Source organism: Vulpes lagopus, chromosome 11 (assembly GCF_018345385.1).
Source record: "Vulpes lagopus strain Blue_001 chromosome 11, ASM1834538v1, whole genome shotgun sequence".
Taxonomy (NCBI): Eukaryota; Metazoa; Chordata; class Mammalia; order Carnivora; family Canidae; genus Vulpes; species Vulpes lagopus.
In genome coordinates, this window is record NC_054834.1 from 10,534,367 (window position 1) to 10,554,220 (window position 19,854).

The 19,854-nt window shown below is 40.8% G+C and overlaps 1 protein-coding gene across 2 annotated transcripts in view; it reads right to left on the reverse strand.

Annotated features, from left to right (window-relative positions):
* Positions 1-19,854, reverse strand: part of POU6F2 (POU class 6 homeobox 2) — a 474,961-nt gene that overhangs the window by 365,987 nt on the left and 89,120 nt on the right. Inside the window, exon 3 of one of the 2 annotated variants that reach the window (XM_041722284.1) lies at positions 7,102-7,273. In XM_041722284.1, coding sequence (XP_041578218.1) covers positions 7,102-7,273 — 172 coding nt within the window. Of the gene's footprint in view, positions 1-7,101; positions 7,274-19,854 lie in introns of those variants that run through there. The other variant, XM_041722285.1, reaches the window with a different exon arrangement.

Consider the following 19,854-nt stretch of genomic DNA (forward strand, 5'->3'; position numbering starts at 1 on the left):
ACTCTCTTCAACCATAAGAGAATCAGTGTTATTCTCACTGACCTCTGTGTTCCCATTAAAATGGCTTTGTCCATTTTTGATAGCACACAGTAATATCACAACACAGAGTAAGAGATGCTATCCAACTAGCCTGCACTTGTTTCATATTTTTATAAAATCTGACTTTGAGAATCAGAAGGCGGGAGTTTACATGACCCGACGAATCAGGTCAACACGTGTAATAGATAGGCATCCTCCACAGACAGAAGGCCCCCAAGCTGCCAAAGCCCAGGGACTCCTTTCTGGGCAGATTTTAATGTAAATATTACCAAGGCATTCCCAAAGAAAAGTCCCATGTTGGCAGATTCAGAACCTCATCCAGGCTTATAGCATGAAGGTACATGCTCCACTGTAAATACCAGATTGAAACAAATGATGTTGACTTATTACTCTCTTAGAAAAAAAAAAGACGCCTGAAATTTTACAGGATCAACATTTTAAAAGTAAGACCGAAACATCATTAATAAAAGGAAAGCTGAGCAAAAACACCAGCGAAGTATAAAACCTCAGAAGACAACACACATAATTCCAGAGCCACGCTGGATATTAAAGAAAAACCCATCCGCTGGAGAATGGCAACTGTTACTAGGAGCTTTCTCTAGCTACCTCTGCCTTTGGATATTTTTAAAAAATTTATTAACCTGACAGCAGGAAACTTTACACAGATTGCCCCCTGACAGGGTGCCAGTTTGGTATAAACACTTTGCTATCTTTTTCTTTAGCATAAGAAAATCATGAAACATGTTAAGTGGAGCTAGGTGCATATTTGGGCAGCTGGAACTACTCCTCGGCCGGTCTCAGCACCCAGGGAAGGCCCGAGAATAATCAGGAGCAGCCCAATAGCAGCTCCAGTAACCCTCCACCCTTCCTCCTTCACATCTACTCTCTTGTTAATGTGCGAATGTCTGATGTATTATTAATCCCCAAACACAAGCCAGCAAGATCGCCAATCAAAGGAAGGACCGGTCCTCTCACAAATTATTTGCTTACTGTCTAATAGCAAGCAAGGTCCACTTGAAATAGTCACTTACGTCTCATTTCTCAAGTGGGGGAATTTTTTATTCGGTCAGTTCTTACCAGAGTGATGCTAACTCTATCATTAAATCGGGTAATTGAGAGAAGGTAACCCACTGAAGGGCCAAGCCTTGGGACCCTGCATCTGGAATGCACCTCTATTTATTAATTATGACATAAACTGGTGTGGGTGAACTACAAAACCACTCGAACGCCCTGTAACCTTTAAGTCAGAAACATCCAAGACACTAAAAAGACTAAAGGGAGATCATTTAAAGGGGCGATGGTGCAGAGTCATGTAATTTCTAATTCTTTATCTTATTTCCAATTGTGTATAGGACCACTTAACAGCAGTGACAACAAAATAGAGGAATCATAACTGTCCAGATAGAAGAAAAATGTAAAACTGTACCAGCATTTTGGTTTGCTAATGTGTTAGCGTGGACAGCGTCTTTAGATGCTGCAATACTGAACTTTCTTCTCCGAACAGATGTCTGACCTCAACACCCCAAACAAGGCAGAAGCAGAAAAGGGAGCCACTAAGAGAGTCCCCATGGCCTCCTGTGTCACTTACTGTGCACTGTCCTCCATTAAAGGGTCACTTAGGAATGAGCATAGCTGCTCCACCAACGGACATGGTGAAAAGTTTGAACATCTGTGCTATTTCATATGGGTTTGTTTTTATTTCAAAACTTACACATTAATGCTACTCAAAGTGGATTTACTTGTCCAGGCAGTATTACAATGGTTTTCTGGGGTGGGGGCTAAGGGGAGGAACACAAAAACTAAATTTGTCTAAACACATACCCTGGACTTTTTTTTTAGAAGAAGTACCTAGGTGCTTTAGGTTTTCCTAAATGTTGAGAAATGTATCTAAATGTGCATTTCCTCCTCAGTAGGCAGAGAAGAACACCACAAGGGTTTGTTTGCCTACTAAACCATAATCAATTTTTGACAAATATCTTATCATATATCTCCTTTACTTACAAAAATATAGGTTTCTATTGGTTTCTTTTAAATAACTGTTTCTGAAAAAAAAAACCATTTTTGCATAGAATCTATTATCCAAATTATTTAGTTAAAATATACTCCTTTAATATTTCCCTAACAAAACACACTTTCTTCAGTGAAAAATAGTATACACTTTCCATTAATAGAATATCAAAACTTGCAAAAATTTAGAAGAATGATGCTTATTTTAAATAAATATATTTCTCGAGGGACTATTCCTCATCACCTGCCAGCTAAATCCTTCTTGTGCTTAAGCCTGACATACTTATTACTGGCCCCAGCATATTTTATCAGAATATTATAAATATCCAAGGCACTGGAACCTTGAGAGAGATGTTTAAATAAAGTAATACAGTGATGCCACAATGAAGGCCCCCACTCATTCACAGGCAGCATGACCACAAAGTGCAGTCCCAATAATGCCCTACCAATGACCTCCATGCTGACCTGCAGAGACCACTGTCTCAAGGGGTGACAGACAATTTAGTCCTTTATCCTTTTGTCATTGAAAACGACTCCACTGCCATAAATTCTAATCAAGTCAAACTGGATGGCAATTTAAAAAAAAAAAAAATCTTATCATGCATGTTTCTATGAGAAAGATCACAGAAAGGAAAGGGGAAAAAATTTTTTTTCCGCTACAGATAATACATTTTCTAGCAAGGGAAGAAGCACTGACCCAACTTTCAACCCTTTCCTGAAAGTTCAGAGATAAATGATATTGAAAAAACCCACACTTACGAGTATCATTATATGCGATTTCTTTTAACCTAGAAAAACACAGTATCAGAAGAGAAAACCAACTGTCACTCTATACCTCGGGTACAATGTCTATAACTGGTTTTTTGTTTACACCTCAGCTCAGGGCTTGTGAGCTGTGTGCCCCACTCCCATACAGCGTGGCACCGCTGAGCAGCGAGCCACAGACTAGCCCAGCCATCCGAGGTAGTTGGGACTTTAAGAAAAGCAATCAGGAGGTTTATCTTGAAACAATAAAAATACTCCCAGGAGGAATACTGTTAATAAATCATCTTTCGAATTTCAAATATATATGGGAGAAAATATTTAGGGCCTGTTTTTATGCGGTCTCACTTCTTCAGCTGAGACTGCATGGGCAAACTTTAGTACAGATATTTTTCCGGGGATATATATTACTTTTATACTTTCTGTGGTCATCTCCCTGGCCAAGTTGTTGATGCTCTACCATTTGAATTTTAGAATCCAACTTGACTGAATGTGGAACACTGAATTCTTGATGAGCATAACTAAAAATGAAGCACCACATTGACACGGTGCTATAAATGTCACTAGAGAAACACAGCAACCTTTTCCCTTTGAGATTGTTTGCCAAGGGCCAGTTTTGAGAATGGTTTCAAATATGTACATCACTGGGCACATATGAAATGGCTGGCCCCGCGTGGCATCGCTCATTTGATCATGCAGCTGAAACACAGCGAGACACGGAGCCAAATTCTCTGCTAATACCCCCTGACATGCAAGTCTGTTCTCCTCCATACTCTTTTCCACAGCTCAGAGCTTAGCATAAAACAGTCACAGACCGAGAGAGGAGATGGTTATTCCAACAGGCTTTACCAGGATAAATAATGCACCACTTAATGATATCACAGAGAACGACCCAACCACACGTTTCTCAATGAAATGTGGATTCATCTCTCCTAAGTGTACTTGAGTCTCCCTAGCTGCTCAAGTTAAGCAAAATGTTACCTCTGATGTAATTACTTTATAAAACACAAGGGCCCTTTTCTGAACTTTCTACTGAGGCTGGCATATGGCTTCTGGTTTCTCCTTCTGGTATTCTGAGTTGCACAGAGCACTGAAGCATTCTGCACAGTATGTTTCCCTTTGGATGCTGTTAAGTGCAGAGGTGCAATTTAAGGAGAGGCATAAAAGACCCAATGGTTCCTGGAATTTCCTTTGTTTATCCATAGAGGGCATCAGTATTAGCCTTTCTCCTGCAGTTTCAGGCCGAGGTGCCCATACTGTGACAGAAACAGACTTGTCCTCTGGACTGCTAATTTCAACAAGACACAGAAGGGGGAATAAGCTCCAAAGAAATCTGTCAATACTGAAATTTCAAGTACAGAAAAAAAAAAAAGAAAGAAAGAAAAGAAAAAGAAAACAACAACAACAACAAAAACCTAAGCTTTTCTTGTCTTCTGTTGTTGATAAACATCTCCCCACAAAAGTAAACATACCAAGATGCACATGATTTGTCTCAATCTGCTCCTTTCATTACGGAAGCCCAGTTTTCAAGAACGCAATGTGCGTGCTATGAGAATGATGGTTTGAGAAAGTATGTTAGGAAATCATTGTTTTTGAGAGAAGCCTGGATGCTCTCATTTATTCAGGAAAAATGTAATTCTTCATTGTCAGGCAAAAGAGTGTAATGAAAACCACACATAAGAACAAAAACACTTGAGCAGTATCTATGTCAAATACAATGATGGGCCATTACGTTATCACCCATTAGTGGGGCCAAAGTTGCTAAAAATTCTGGGAGAGAATTATTCTAGAAAGTTTTGGTCAGTTCCACAAACTGGGCTTTCTAAGTCTAAGTCCCAGTGATATTAGCAGAATAGATACAAGAGACCCAATAGCTAAGGAAGCCTCAGAGAACATTGGGTGCTTTCCATGGATGTTGTAGTCCTTCTGCCTCCTATTGTCTCCCATTTTTGCCTCAAGTTTTCGAAACTGCTCATCTACCGGTTGCTTCCTCACCTAATTGGAAACTGGAAAACATTCGCACTGTGTTCAAAAAGCACTCTAGAGACCAAATAAATGACTCACTTCATTTGTGAGTGCGTAAGGAATATCAGATGTAAGATGTAGATTGTGCCAAGTGCCCTCTCACAAAAATTCAGAAGTTGAGCATTTTAAAGTAAAAATGAGTACCTTCTAATCCACTATATTTCTAAACTAAACTATGATTCGTTAGTTTACCCCATAACTATTCCACTTCAGATATATTTTCCATGAACTTTTAATTCAAATGTCTTTGACCCTCTTGGGTTTTCTTTTTTTTAAAGCTTAACTTCTCTGCATATGCAAATTAGCAAGAGCGACATAACAAAACTGTAACAATTTTCAACAGTGGGAAATCTAAATAAATGCCGAGAAGCCAAATTAATCATCCCTCTATTGGTTTACTTGAGGGGAAAAAAAACCAAGTTGGGGTTATAAGTGAAAGTCTACAAAAGGCATTTACTTTTTAAAAATGTATGCAAAGTTTAGGAGCAAGTAGTCCACTATCCACAATTCTGTTGAATTCACAGCCGATGACTTTTTAAAAAATCAAAGTGTTTGGTATTAGTGCAGGGAGGCTAGAACATGGTTTTGCTCTTCCGTAATTTATAATTTTATCTGACTTCTCTCACTAACCCCCTGAAATGAAATGAGTGTTCTAGGACATGGCTCTCCCTATGCACATAAACACTCAAACTACAAGAAAATAATCCTTTAGCGTGAATAATGCTAAAACCTTAATGTCTAGGTGTAAAAAAAAAAATCTATGTGCCAGGTGGAATTGCTGCTTTTTGAAAAAAGCATCACGCGACAGAATTTCTTGAAGCTGGCATCTATTATATTCTTCACTGTAAAACTGTATTTTACCAATAGAAAATCTGAAACAGAAAGTTTCTCAGCAACACCCCTTCTCATGTCTGACTGAGTGAGCATTTCGAATCAGAGAAAAGCTGCTCTGTTGAAGCTGGCCTAGAGTTGCCAAACTATCGAAGCTGCTTTCTTCCCAGAGGCTAAAAAAAATTAAGCTTATTATTATTATTTCTTTTTAGGTGAATTAACGACTTTCTCCACAAAGCAGTCTAGGCAATGGTGTTGTTTTTCTTTGACGTTCAGACACACGGCTGTGTTTTTAACCTGAGATCCAGCAGTGCTCTGCGTGACATACATATATAAATATATATATGTACACACACATTTATATAAAATCAGGTGCACGTATCAGATTAGTTTATAGATCTATGTATAAACAGGTTAGTACATACACACACATATTCAGTGTTACAAGTATATAAACACTTGAAATAATTAAAAGCAAGTGTTTCAGGAGCAAGTGTTCTGAAAACCTAATGTCACTCTATCCCATAAAGTGCTTCTCAGCACAGACATCTATCACCATCCATCACTCAGTCACGCGCCTCAACAACCGGCTCCCCTTTCTGATTAGAGATCACAGTTGCTTGAGTTGGCTTACAGAGTGTCATCTGTTTGAATGACAGATGTCTTTGCTGGAGTGGCACTCTGCTTGCTCTGGTTTTGTTGATGGAACAAAGATTCCTGAAAGGTCCTGGGCTGCCTCGACATTTAGGAAGAGGCTATAAACGTCTGGTCCAGGGCAGAGGGGTAGGGGAGGGATGCAAAAGGAACCCTTTTCTCTCCTCATCCCCCCCCCCTTCCAAAGAAGAGCTATCCATTCCAATTGTGATTACAAAATGTTATTCCTCTGACCAATTCCCGTAGCCACCTTTGTTTACCTGGCACAGAAAGACTTGTATTGATATTTCTCAGTCCCCTCTTCTGTCTTTTGACTACAGATAATAACTCTTTACTCTCCTTCCTCTTAACAAAAGGCTGCGAAGCAACCCGAAACCGAGTCAATACTTATTCAATAAATGTTAACCAATTCTCACAATGGGACTGATTTCCTGATTATTATTACCACCTTCTTCTTCTTCTTCTACTTTTTCTTTCTTTTTCTTTTTTCTTTTTTTTTTTTCTTTTTTAAATAATCTCTAGCCCCGGGGGGGACTCTGGCAATATCTGACCAGCCCCAAGGAGCAGCGAGGAAGTTCCTGGCTGGGAAAAGTTTGCAGAACATCCTGCCAGCCGGCTGGGCTGGAATGGGCTCGGATGGCTCGGCCCCTCCGATGCGAGGCTCCTCTTTAGCACTTACAAGAAAATTGAATGAACAACAGGGAAAGGGTGAGGTGGGGGGGGTGTGGATTGCTCTTCCGGACAACATGGTAGGGCTGAAATGAAATACCTAGACAGACTTACCGAAGAGCTTGCTGGGAGTGTCCTCGCTGTCATTTGATTCCACAGGCGCAAGCAGGGACTCATTCAGCTCGCTGTCTGAAGTAGCAGCCTTGTCTTCACCTCTCAACTCCGCATTCATTTCACTCTGCGCTGACAGCAAGGGCTTACTGACTTGTCCAGCTATCATTGGATCCTAGGATGGGGGAAAAGAGTAAAGGGGAGGAAAAAAAAGTGGCAGCTTGAGTGTGCGTGTCCTCTCTCCCTCTCCCTCTCTCTCTCCCCTCTCTCTCTCCCTCTTCCACACACACACTCTCCCTCTCTCCTCTCTCTCTTATCTCTGGCTGCTCCCGCTGTTATTGCTGGCTGCAGTCAAGTGAAGAGCTATTACAGATCCGAGGAGTTCTCCATTACTCCCCACCCTATTAAAGCTCAACTAGCATGTGAGAGATTCAGGAAGCTTCGGAGGGAAGAAGGGGAGGAAAAAAAAAAAAACTTCTTTGAAAGCCACCTAACCAACACAGCTTTAATTGTGGGATGTGCTTTTTGTGCGAATGTTTTTACACCTTGTTCCGTCTTTAATGCAGTAAGAAAAAAGAAAGTGCTGGGTTTGTACTCCAGCAACACAGTAAAAAGGATGGAGCACCCTATGGAGGAACCACGGGCTATTTTAAGAAGCACTCTCCCTGGGGGAGAAGCAATTAAACCCTATCCCCAGAGCAGAGAAAAGAGATAGGGAGAAAAGAGTCCTCGAAAGGCTTTCAATGGAATAAAAGAGATTTCTCATGTAAATTCCATCAGCACCCTTAGAAGTTGACTTCCCGGCTCCCAGATTTGGGACGGAAGCTGACCCCAAAGCCAAGGAACATTTTAAAGCAAACAATACACAGCAAAATAGATTTAAAAATCGGTTCAAAAATTTTTTTTTGTTAAGGAATTGGAAAAATACTTACAAACTGTGTTCAATAATTCCGATACCTAGAGCATGCTATGCCCAGAGCATTAAAGAGAAAGAAAACAGAAATCACCTCAAAAAAAAAAAAAAAAGCAAACTCCCCCCCCCCCCCCACCCAATAATCTGAATCTGCTTTATCTTCAGCTCATTAGGAGGGCATCTTAGGATCAGAAATATTTTCCAAGGATAGCCTGCTATTCCATTTGCAAACTAAGATGCATGATATTGTTTTGGCAAATACACCGGACGCAGGAGGAAAAGAAAAGCAAGAAGTGCCCTTTTTGCTTTATCTGGGAGCTATTTATTGCCAAGTTCATGCCTAAGTGGTTCCTGAGCAGGAAACAGGTGACCAGCACAGGAGCAGGTGGGGCGGCATGCTCTCTTGTCCCGTCGCGTTACATTGGTTGCGGTATGCCCGTGGTTATTTTTTTTTAATGTATTCATGCCTGAAAAGTGAATTTGATATGACACATGATAATCTATGAAAATGTTAATCAATACAAATAGTTTAAGCTGTCATCAAATGCAGTTCTTTAGTCAATACTCATACCACTGAAAACAATGTCACTGTCACCAAGGCTTAATGTGCATAGCACTTAAATATTGGACTCTGTGCATCAATGCACTTCTTCTTCAAATACTGTAGGTAAACACATTTTCTCCCCATTTAAGGCTGAAGCACTCAGCACGCATTTAGCTGAGCCGAATCCTCCCTTTTGAATACCTTGATAGGTCCACTGGAGGGCAAAATTAATACTTAATTGAATCTCACAGTCATCAAAATAATCAATACTTTTTTATTATTTATTCTTTACAGTCTGTTGACTGTTTCAAACCTCTGAGGGAATGGTGGAAAGGATTCATGGCTTCGAAACACTGTCATTTAACAAGGTAATTTTCAGTGGGGCATTAGGGGTTGTGAAACATATAATAAAACAAAAATGGTGGCTTATAATAGGAAGAAAGAAAAGAATTATATTTCTGCCATCTAACAAAACAGGATAAATAAAAAAGCAAGTGCAGAGAGAGAGAGAGAGAGAGCGGGAAAGGAGGGGGATGAGGGAGAGAAAGACTGGCTTTTGAAGGGTTTTATCATATCAAGAGCAGAGCCGGGCTTTCATAATGCTGACATTTCTCATCCTGACAATCCTAAACAAGTGGAAAGGATGAGATCGTAGATATCATCTTTCATCACATTCCCCAGCTTAAGAACCAACATGACAGCTCCTCTCCCCTTTACACTGTTAATTACTAAATAAAATACTACTCTCTGTCAGCATCAGATTATTGCAGATAGCAACCACAAACATTTCTCCATTGTTTCCCCCCTCTGGATCGGTGATACCTACCCTGAACTCTTTAGAAAATAAATTAGGCTTGTCTCACCATATTGTAAATATTTGAAATATAATCAATGTCATCGATGTGGTCGATTCACAGTATTGTCAGCCTAAATTTGCTGGTGATAGATTAGCATTTCATTGACTGTGTTGGGTCACCGAGATTTGGGAGTGCTTGACGCATGGGGGTGGGGGATGCAGGCACAGGGGGGAACGGAGACACGAAAATCTCAAATTTTCCCCAAATTCCTTTCCTGTGCATCTAAGGGAATGCGTGTTTGGATTTTCCTGAGTCAGTCAGTGGAGCAGGGTGGGGAGGGAAGGGAACACCCTTTTGGTAAGTGTACTCCTCCTGTGAGGTAAAGAGCCCAGGCTTAGGTTCTAGTACATTTCTATTTTACAAGAGGTTGAATACTCAGTCTCTCTAATCTAGAGGAAGGGTTGTGATCTGTGCCTTTGAGACACCCTGTCTCTGAGGCCACACTGCTCATGTGAGTTTTTGATTTTTTTTTTTTTTAAGATAGCATTCGTGGCAAACTTCTGTTTAGAATGGCATTCAAAACCCTCATGATAAACCAAGCCTGGTATCAGGGACTATCTGGGTAGTCTTCCCAAAAACAAAGACTATTTTCTTCTTGTTTTAATTTGCGAATGGTCAGACTGAACCCTGAAACACACAGAGGAGCCAAAATGCAGCTGCTAAGTTCAAGTGCACTTAAATCTTTAAGATGTTCAGGCTGGCTGATGTGTGCAAAGCATGTACTGGCAGATGGTATATATTCACTGACCATTAGCTCTTCTTCCTTAAATTACTTTTATGGACCTCATACATGGCTAGGTTCCCAACTAGTGCCTCTCGGGGCCTTGGGCTGAGAAAATTCAGGAGTTTGTCATTCAGGTACTCATTTGATTTTTCATCTTACAAAACACTTTACGTTTTCCGTGATGCAGCTGTAGCCCACATCTATATGTGCATGACATGGTTAAACAGCAAACCCCCAGTGAGGCAGAGAGCAGACAGCTTTTAATCACAGCTGCAGCCATTGGGGGGTCCATTTGAAAATGTGTCACAAGCAGTAACCACTGAGTACAGTCATAAGTGATGAGGGAGTGCCTCTTTCAAGCAGCACTCGGCTTGGAAGTCATTCTCCCCCTGCCAAAAGGGATGGCAGTCTGTAAAAATCCTTTCTGCCAGAGCGAAGAAAGGATGTTCCAACCGGCACCCACATGGGTGCTTGCGGGAATGCAAGAAAGCTGCAATTTTGCCATGCACAAGGACCTCTGTAGCAGCACACAGGAAAAGAAATAGCTAGGACAAGCTAAAAAAAAAAAAAAAATAGAAGCGGCAAAGACTTCTTGTGTAAAAATCTGAAATTGTCATGACTACAGGCGAAGAAGTGGGGACCTCTCTGCAAATTCTTTTATCAGCGCTCATAGAAGAAAAATGACTGGTTCAGTATAGAAGAGTGGCAAGTATGTGCAAGAATAGGATATGGCATGCGCCAGTACAGACCAATACATGATGACTCACAAGCTCATCAGAGACCTAAGAGCCAGACGGTGAGAAAAAAAAAAAAAAAGAAGCAGGAGAGGTAGTTTCCATGAGCAGAATCTGAGAAAAAAAAAGTTTCATCATGTCCTACAATGAAAGGACCACGATCAACATCAGAACCACCCAGCAATAATTTCAACCTCATTCGAGCATTGCCAAAGAACAACAATCAGTCCCGTGTATCGAGTGAAGAGAGGCGTTTCAGATATATGGGATGTCACCCAAACCATGCAAGATATCAGTCCCCATCTGAGGGACACAGGTCTGAGACTCAGAGAAGCCAAGTAACTTGTCCCAAAGCCACACAGCCCATAAGTGGTGAAGCTGTATTTTGAACTTCAGCAGATTCGTCTTTTTATACTGCCCAGTAGGCACTGGATGGAAAACTAAGGCTCATAAATTTAGTAACTCATGGGCTTTCCCAGAACTTGAATTATGTACCCTGAGGGCATTAAACCCTGGATAACTGAATCCCAGAGCATGCTGGGTATAATATCTTCCTCCCTGCAGACTCTAGGAACAAAATACCTCTCTGTCCAACACTGCTCGTGTGAAATCTATGGTATGATGCAAGGCAGTAGACAGGACATCAGATAGTGTCAAATATCCAGGCTTCCATTCAGGTTCATGGTCTATGGAAACTTAGCAAATCACTTGACCCTCAGTTCTCTCATCTGGAAAATGAAAAGGTTGGAATAAAACAGCATTTCCCAAAGTGCATTAGAGAATACTTGTCTCCAAAGATAGTCTACACAAAAGAGGTTTGCAATCATGCCCACATGGAAAACGCAACAGAAGAGCCTACCAGGAAAGATACCAATTCAGTGCTGCTTACCCTCGCATTTCCTCAAATCATCTGACCGCCAGAATGACTTCACCTTGTAATATCTATTATCTGATGGATCTGGTGCTTCTTAAAACTCATTTTAGAGTTTATTCTAAATTTACTCTTATATTTACAATACTGCTAATGTAAATTAGAGCTTTAACTGTCAATGATGCTGTGATAACTAGCTGGTAGGTTTCAATGAGTACACATCTGCCCTGAGCTTTCCACATGTTAATAATTTTTACCTAATTAATATTCCTTACGGTTTATTTCTATACGGTTATATACAACTTAGCATATACTAATTGTATATATTCTCATCGTATACTAATTCCTGATGTCTTTTAATATAATTTTTAAATAAAGATGTCCCAGTGCAGCTCAGGTCATGATCTCAAGGTAATGAGATCAAGCCCACGTCCAGCTCCCTGCCCAGCATGGAGTCAGCTTGAGATTCTCTCCCTCCCTCTGCCCCTCTCCAACTTGTTCTCTCTCTCTCCCTCTCTCTCTCTCTCAATGTAAAAAAATATTTTTTCAAGATAGCCCCATGTATTTCTGTTGTAAACCTGAAATGCAAATATAGGACACTGTATGAAAGAGAAGAATTTGGCTTGGGTTTTCACTAGACAGTCAACAGCAATCCCCGATAAACAAAGAGATAATTCAGCTAAAGGCCTGCAATAATTTAAGCAACAGAGTTTTTGTAAGCATAATCATTCTCATTTTATAGTCAGAGAAACTGAAGATAGTGAGATGATTAACTCAGCAAAGCATCCGTGTCCAGTGGCAGCCACACGATGGAAATACCCACGCCCGTCTGAATCAAGCTTGAACTGGGTCCAGCATATTTTTATGTACATACAAACCAACTATGAAACAAGCAATCAGGAGGCTTTGAGGAAAATGTAAATAAGACAGGCAAGCTTCAAAAATCCAAGGAAATAATTCATTTGTTTGTGAAGTGCCACAGTACAGCAAAGTTATACTCAACAGATCCACTTCTAGAATTCAATAGAAAAATTATATCCATTATAAAGAAGAAAAATGCATCAGGTCACCCACCCCCCATCCTTAGATAGCCACATTTCAATTTAGGAAAAAGGTTGGTGCAAATTACCTACAGCCAATTTAAAGTGCAAAGACAGCACCATATTTTGTATTTAATTTCCCCCACTGAGAAGAGGTAAAATCAAAACCACACATAATTAACTAGCATAAAGCTAGACTTAAGTGGGTTTGGGTAAGAAAACTTCAAGGGTGAATTTTGTTACCTTAGTCATGATGTAAAACAATTTTTATCTTTTTTTTTTGCCAATTACCAAATATTATTAAGTCAATTGGTTCTCATTATAATATTTAATGTACTGAGTGAAGAATGTTTCCCTCAAAAGTTACAAGATATTTCTATTTTTTTTACCACTCAACATTTCCTCCTTCTATTAATGATTTTTAAAAAGACATTCTATTGGACTTTTAGAAATAAGACCATAGTATATTTTTATAATTTTTTCTATTGTAAGTATACTTATTTATTGTTGAAAATTCTGAAAATAAATGAAAATCAAAACACTAAAAATACCATAAATTCACCCACTGCTTAGTTCATTTTAAATGTCACTTCCTAAACTGCCAACAAAAATTGTTTTGAGAAAAGCAGAAAAATCCACATTTTTAGTAAATCCTCAATAGATAGAAATTTACATCATACTGAACTTAATTACAAAGCTTACACAAATATACCCCTGTCAATCTCACAATAGATTTTCACAGCAATAAATTGATACCAATCTGAATTTCCTTCCTCAACCCAATATTCCCAGTGGTTATCTATTTCTCCTACCTCTCCACTTTACAGTTAGCATGGCTGAGATCTTATTTGACTATCTCAAAAGAAACGAGCTGGATATTCTGTGCAAATCAGGAAGACATTCAAAATTCAAAAGGAAGGCTGAGTTTCGATAGTGAAGCACTAAGGAAGCTATGGAAGACCAGAAGACCTCATGGACATTCCCCGATTTAGCACCAAACATCTGCATGACCACAAGTGATTTACTCTGTCTGCATCTTGGTTTCCATACCAATACGGCTTTATTATTTCTCAAGGGGGATTCAGTGGGGTGATGCACAGCTAATGCACATAAATATGGTTACAAAGATGGGAGGTATGACAGAGAAAGACCACCTTCCACCACACCACTTCACGCATTGAGGCATCCAACTGAGTGTGGGTTCAGTTGGAACAGAAGTATCCGCCATGTGGATGCTGTGGTGTGCCTCCAGGACCCCCTACCTGACCAACATACTCATTTCCCAGCCCACGAGTGTTGGCTGACATGGTTCGCAGCTGAGTCCTCCCTCAGGACTTCCCTTTCCCCAAAGGCAGCTGCCTCTCCAAGGTCATGTCCCTTCCTCAAGGGGCACAGCCCTGATTTTGCTGTGTGGCCTGCAAAGCTGAAAATATTTACTCTCTGCCTCCTGACAGAAGAGGTTTTCTGACCCCTGAGCTCCACCTTAGGTTATGTCAACTGCCTCAATTAATGTTCATGCTCCAGGACAATCATCTTCTCAGAAAGGCCCTACTTCAGGCTTGGGTCCTGGCAACTACTCAGCTACCTCCGTCACCATCCACCACTCCCTCACCTTGCATTTTGCTAATTAGTATAATTTATATTAATTTGAGTGAGATTAAGAACTTATTGACCAGCCTTAGCGGAGGCTCAACATGGGTTTTCATTTAGTTAGTCATTTTCAAACTGTATGTACTGGCTAAAATATTTTAGAGACATTCCCTTCCCTTGAGTGGAACCAGAGGATATTAAAAATCTAGCAAGTCCTATTGCCTCAGGGTTTATAAAGTGCCAGAAGCCTAAGCTGTCCCACATCCAGTCTTTGGGTCGGAGAGTTCTAGCTGCCTGATGCTGTGAGAGAAACAGATCTTGCTTCTAAAATCTTGCCATAACTGCCTTAATAGAACTTCCATGCGTGGTGTGCTAGGTTCATCCAAAATGACAGAATTATGACGTCATCAAGCATTCAGATAGAGTGAACGAACTACTTGGGGATTATCTGCTAATAAAAGTGCACTCAATAAATATCTGTGTGTATGGCAACATCTGGCCTCAGAGCTTGTTTTCATTATAAGCAAGTGACAAGGCTTTGGGAATGTAGCAAGCCCTCACCCATCTCTAACCATTACTGACCACCATTATCCACCAGAAAGAACCCAATAGCTGTGTGTAAGAAACGCACTCTAGGCCATTTGCAACACAACCCACCATACTGGATGTTGACCTACAATTAGATGAATGTTATCTTAGGGGCAGGCAGGTCATTACAGAGTGAAATAGCGTCCCCTCTTCAGAAGATGGTCTGGGCAAATTACACTCCTTGCTACACCATCAATCCCCAACACTCTCTTTGGGGAGTTATTTAGTTAACGTGAATGTCCACAATCATGTTGAAAGGGAAAACAAGACCACAAAATACCTGATTTGCCTTGCTGTTAGAAGATGGCATTTCATTTAAATGCACATATGGGCATAGTCGAAGGGTCTCTTGTCTTTTTGTTGAATGTCAGGTAAGCAACTTCCTTCTCCCCAATCACCACTTAGGGACTCTACTTCTCTCCTAGCGCCACCACACATGCCATATCCCCTTAACTATGCTTATATTTTTGTTGATCAGCATTAATTATCAACACACTTATTGATGACTCCAATTATAGATGACAGCATTAGACAGGGAATTGTACCTAAACAGAAACAGGCAAACAAACAAAATAGCTCACCGGTATAAACCTATAAGTTGGAATGGCAATATAAGAATCAATCAAATGGGAGTCTACGAGTTCTGGACTTCCACAAAGCATCTAGCGTGCCATCAGGCACACATCTAGATCAGTACCGTGAACCTCTATAGTTCTTTTGGCCCCAAGAGGTTATAATGACTGTGTGGATGATGCTTCATGTATACTTATCTGGGAAAAAAGGGAGACACTGCTATTGACAACCTAATAGCACCATCAATTCAATTTTTGCTGCCTTTGTGAAAAAGCATCAATAAAAGTTCAATTCAGGCTCATCTAGATCTGGTCTTTTGGTAATGGGGTTATACAGTGGTATTGACATCGCATACACATACCCTCTATCCATATATTCCTCATAATCTGATGGCTTCAAATAGGTATCAGGATTTAATCAGAGCACAACTCAGACTAAAGTGAACCTGCATTTAGTGGCTTGAATGCACGAAGAGAGAAAAACCATCTCTGTCCTAAAAATGCTTTCTTTCTGAAGGTACTTACTATACATAATCTCAATATTTGCAACCTTTTGCAAAAGTGGATGACATAGTAAGTTCACAGAATGGAAAGACCTTACCTCTAGTTTTGGAGTTTTCAAACTGAGCACCTAACAGAGAAGCCCTAAGGTTTTTAGGGATGAGCCTCCAAGACCTCCGAGGGAGACAAAGAGGACCAAAGTGCCCATTCCAACCCTTTAACCACCATATTTGGCTTCTCTCATCCATTTTAGGTGGAGTTTTCAATATCCTTGGAGATCTAAAGGGTCTTACAGTTCTGCCCATATTACCTATCTGTGATGCATCCCAGATGCAATAAAATCATGACAGTTTTTCCATTGGTTAATCATTGACTTTTGCAAAATACTTAGCCTTTGCCTCAAGCTGAGATGCTTGAGTTTTTTTGTAAGTAAACATGTCTTAGAAATCTAGGTATTGCGTCTGATAGAAAATAGGTTCTTAATAAATGTATTTGGATTGATTGATTGATTGATTATTGATTAATTATTATAAGGAAGGCAGGCAGGAAAGGAAAGGCAAGGATTGTCTCTGGTTGATATTTTTAATATTTCAAAATACACTTAATTGGGTCTGACATTGCACAATATGCAAAGTAAGGCCTCACCTGGCTATCTTACCTGTAGGGCATTGTACCCACATGCACACTGACCTGTATTGCACTTCCAGAAATGTAAGTTTGGTTTTGTGTGCTTGTATTACTTTGTTTTACCACAGGACAAAATGGAAGAATTTTATATTGACACTGAAAAGGAAAAAGAAAGGGTTGGGGGCTTTTTTTGTTTGTTTTGTTGTTGTTGTTGTTTGGGGTTTTTTTGCCCCATCTAGGGCCAAGGTTGAACAGGAGAAAAGCTACCACTGGCAGGGGAGATAACCTCTCTCAAGCAAGGCCTCAGTACCGGAGCTTGGGGTGTCCCCACATGAGCCCAAGACTCGGCCCACCCAGAGCCTGGGCCTGCTAGCTCTGTTCACGCCCTTTGTTCAGCCTGCGAGAATCTCTGCCTCACCCAGGGGAGCCTAACACTGCTCCTACACAATTGGCCTCATGTCATTCGGGGGCAGTACCAGCAAACCCTCACAGCATATTAGAAATATGATTTTATTACAAATGCTCTAATTCTATCATTTTTCTCAGAGGCAAATATTCATTTAAATGAATAATACATTAAAAATGTGGATACATCTAATTCTGTTCTTCCATCCCGAATGGCAAAGGACATACAGTTGGGGAGGAAAACTTTTTATTCAAGAAATATCCAGTTCCCTATGGTTTCAAATTTCCATAAATAAATAGAAAAATCCATTCTGCCCCCTGCTGACAGACTAACATTCCTAAAAATCCAGCTTTGAAACCTGACCGTCTCCCAGTACCATCAGAGTTGGGTCAAAACTCCTGCTTAGCATGCCAGACCCTCCACACTCAGCCGGGTATAGCTTTCCTCTGGCCGTGGCATGTGGATAGGCACTGCACAGCCTCAGAATGTGCCATCCACATTTTTTCTAATGATTGCAAGCATACTAGGATGATTTTCTGGCAGGTAGAAAAATGTCAACTGGCCACTTGGTCTACCTTGCACAGACGCCCTCCACTTGGCCCACAGTGGGCAGTGGTGGTCAGCCTTACTGGGACCTTGCAAGTCCCCAGGCCAGCCCAGCCAGGCTGGGAACATAGGCATGGGACCAAGAGCCTGTGCTTGGGCCTGAGGTCACCTCTTCCTCACTGAGGAGCCTGGAGTATGGGACCTAGCACATCTCTCTGCACCTCAGTTTCCCTGAGAGGAAATGGGAGTAATAATACATACCTCATGAGATAGGTTTGCATGTAAATAAATAATTCACAAATAGGGCCCGCTTAGAATAGGGCCCGCTGCATAGCCATAATGAGAGATGTATACACAGGTCTCTCTCTAGCAACTGTCCTGACAAAGGATGAGTGTGCCTGCGTTTTATTGTGGAGAAGCCCCTTAGCTTTCATCAGATTTTCAAAGCGGTTCATCTCCCCATCCTCCCTATCTCCCCCCCCAAATCAGTTAGTAACTACTGCTGAGGAGGGGCCTGCTCCTGCATCCTCCCACTCCAAATACTAGGGCAGCACTTAGCACATAATAAGCCCTCACTAAATATTCATTGATTTTATTTACAAACCCAAAACAAGAATCAATACCTATAAATGATGGAAGAAAGTTCCCAAAACAGATTTTTTGGGGGGGAAACTAAATGACTCTGACGTCTTTCGAGAAGGAATTTATAAAGCCCTTGTGTTATTTTCAGAAAGAAGTATATCGGTCTGCCAGCTGTAAATCCTATAGAATTGGATCCCTGAATTAAAACAGTCCCTGGCTTTTAATTTTTCAAGGTTCAAGGTTCCTGTATCTGGTCTCTAAAGGAACCATTCTATTTCTGTTCAAAAGGCCATTGCCTAATTGATTTCGCTAATATGTGTTTTGCTTTTCTTTACCCTGAGACTGCAGCAGCAGCAAGAGCCGGACACTAATAATGTGGGTTGCCACGCTGCATACCACCTCCCCATCCTCCGGAGCAGTCCCGGCAGCTCTCTCCACCAACACCAGTTCCTCAGGAGTTTCCTCCCATTTTCTGCCCTGGGTCTGCACGGGGCTCCGCCTCACCCAGCTGCTCCCATTCCCTCCCTCTCCTGTAATCCACTCGCCTTTAATATTCCAAGGGTGACCCTTGACTGTCCTTTGAATGCCGCTCCAATTCAAAAGGCTTCTGAGCTTTTAAAAGGAGCAGAGATAACATAATTCCAAGAAGATGGGGGGTGGGGAGGTAGGGAGAATGTGATTGGAAAGATTAGCTAAATGTTCTCATTCCTGGGGATTTGGGCTCTCACAATTATGTGAATTGGGAGGCTGGTTTGTAGGGGTTCTCCCCCCAGTCAGCTGTCTTCTTAGCCACGTTTAAAAATATTTTGCTTCCAACCCAAACTATAAAAAAGGAGTCTCAGCTAAATTATTTTTTTTAATCTCCAGTCTTTGTAATCGAGGGTGACTTTAAAACAAGGCTAGCTTCCATTAATATTTATTTACGTCCTCTTTAGTTTGCATGATTGGGGGGATGGTTCTGAATCAGGTTCTACTAAGACAAAACTGATGCAGTTCAAGAAATATTTTATTGACAGTTCATCATGTACGAAGTGTTGTGCTAGGGACTATGGGGAATGGTGAGGATCAAGAAACATTTGCTACCATCAAAAATTCCACCATCTAGGAGACACCAGTAAAGAGAGAGTAAAGGAGAGAAGTCAGCATCTTCTATGAGACTAGTATACGTTCTTTCACAGACAGAACATTCTCTCGGCATCTTTCTGTTCCCTTTCTGTAAAATGCCAATGTATGTATACTCAGCATGTGGACCACGTGTGCGCACACACAAGCGCAGCATCCTTTCTTTGAAGCACTGTTTTACCATCATTACGGATGCTAATGAACAAACACGTTGCTCCACCCAGGGAGTCTTAACTGGGCTTTTCTGGACTTTATTCCTTATTTTAGAGAGCTAATCTGCAATGGATGACTCACACACAAAAAACAAGGTATCAACACAGACAAACCACAGGATCACTGACAGTGAGGGGCTGCCTCAGATGACCATCTGAGTTACTACTGTTTGTCACTGAATGTTTTTCAAGAATTGCTTCCCGGATATCATCTAGCGCCTGTAGGTAACAAGAATAGGTAATATGTTGTCAGAGGAAAACAGACCCATTTTAACAAATCAGTAAGGCACACTTACATATATATATATATATATATATATATATATA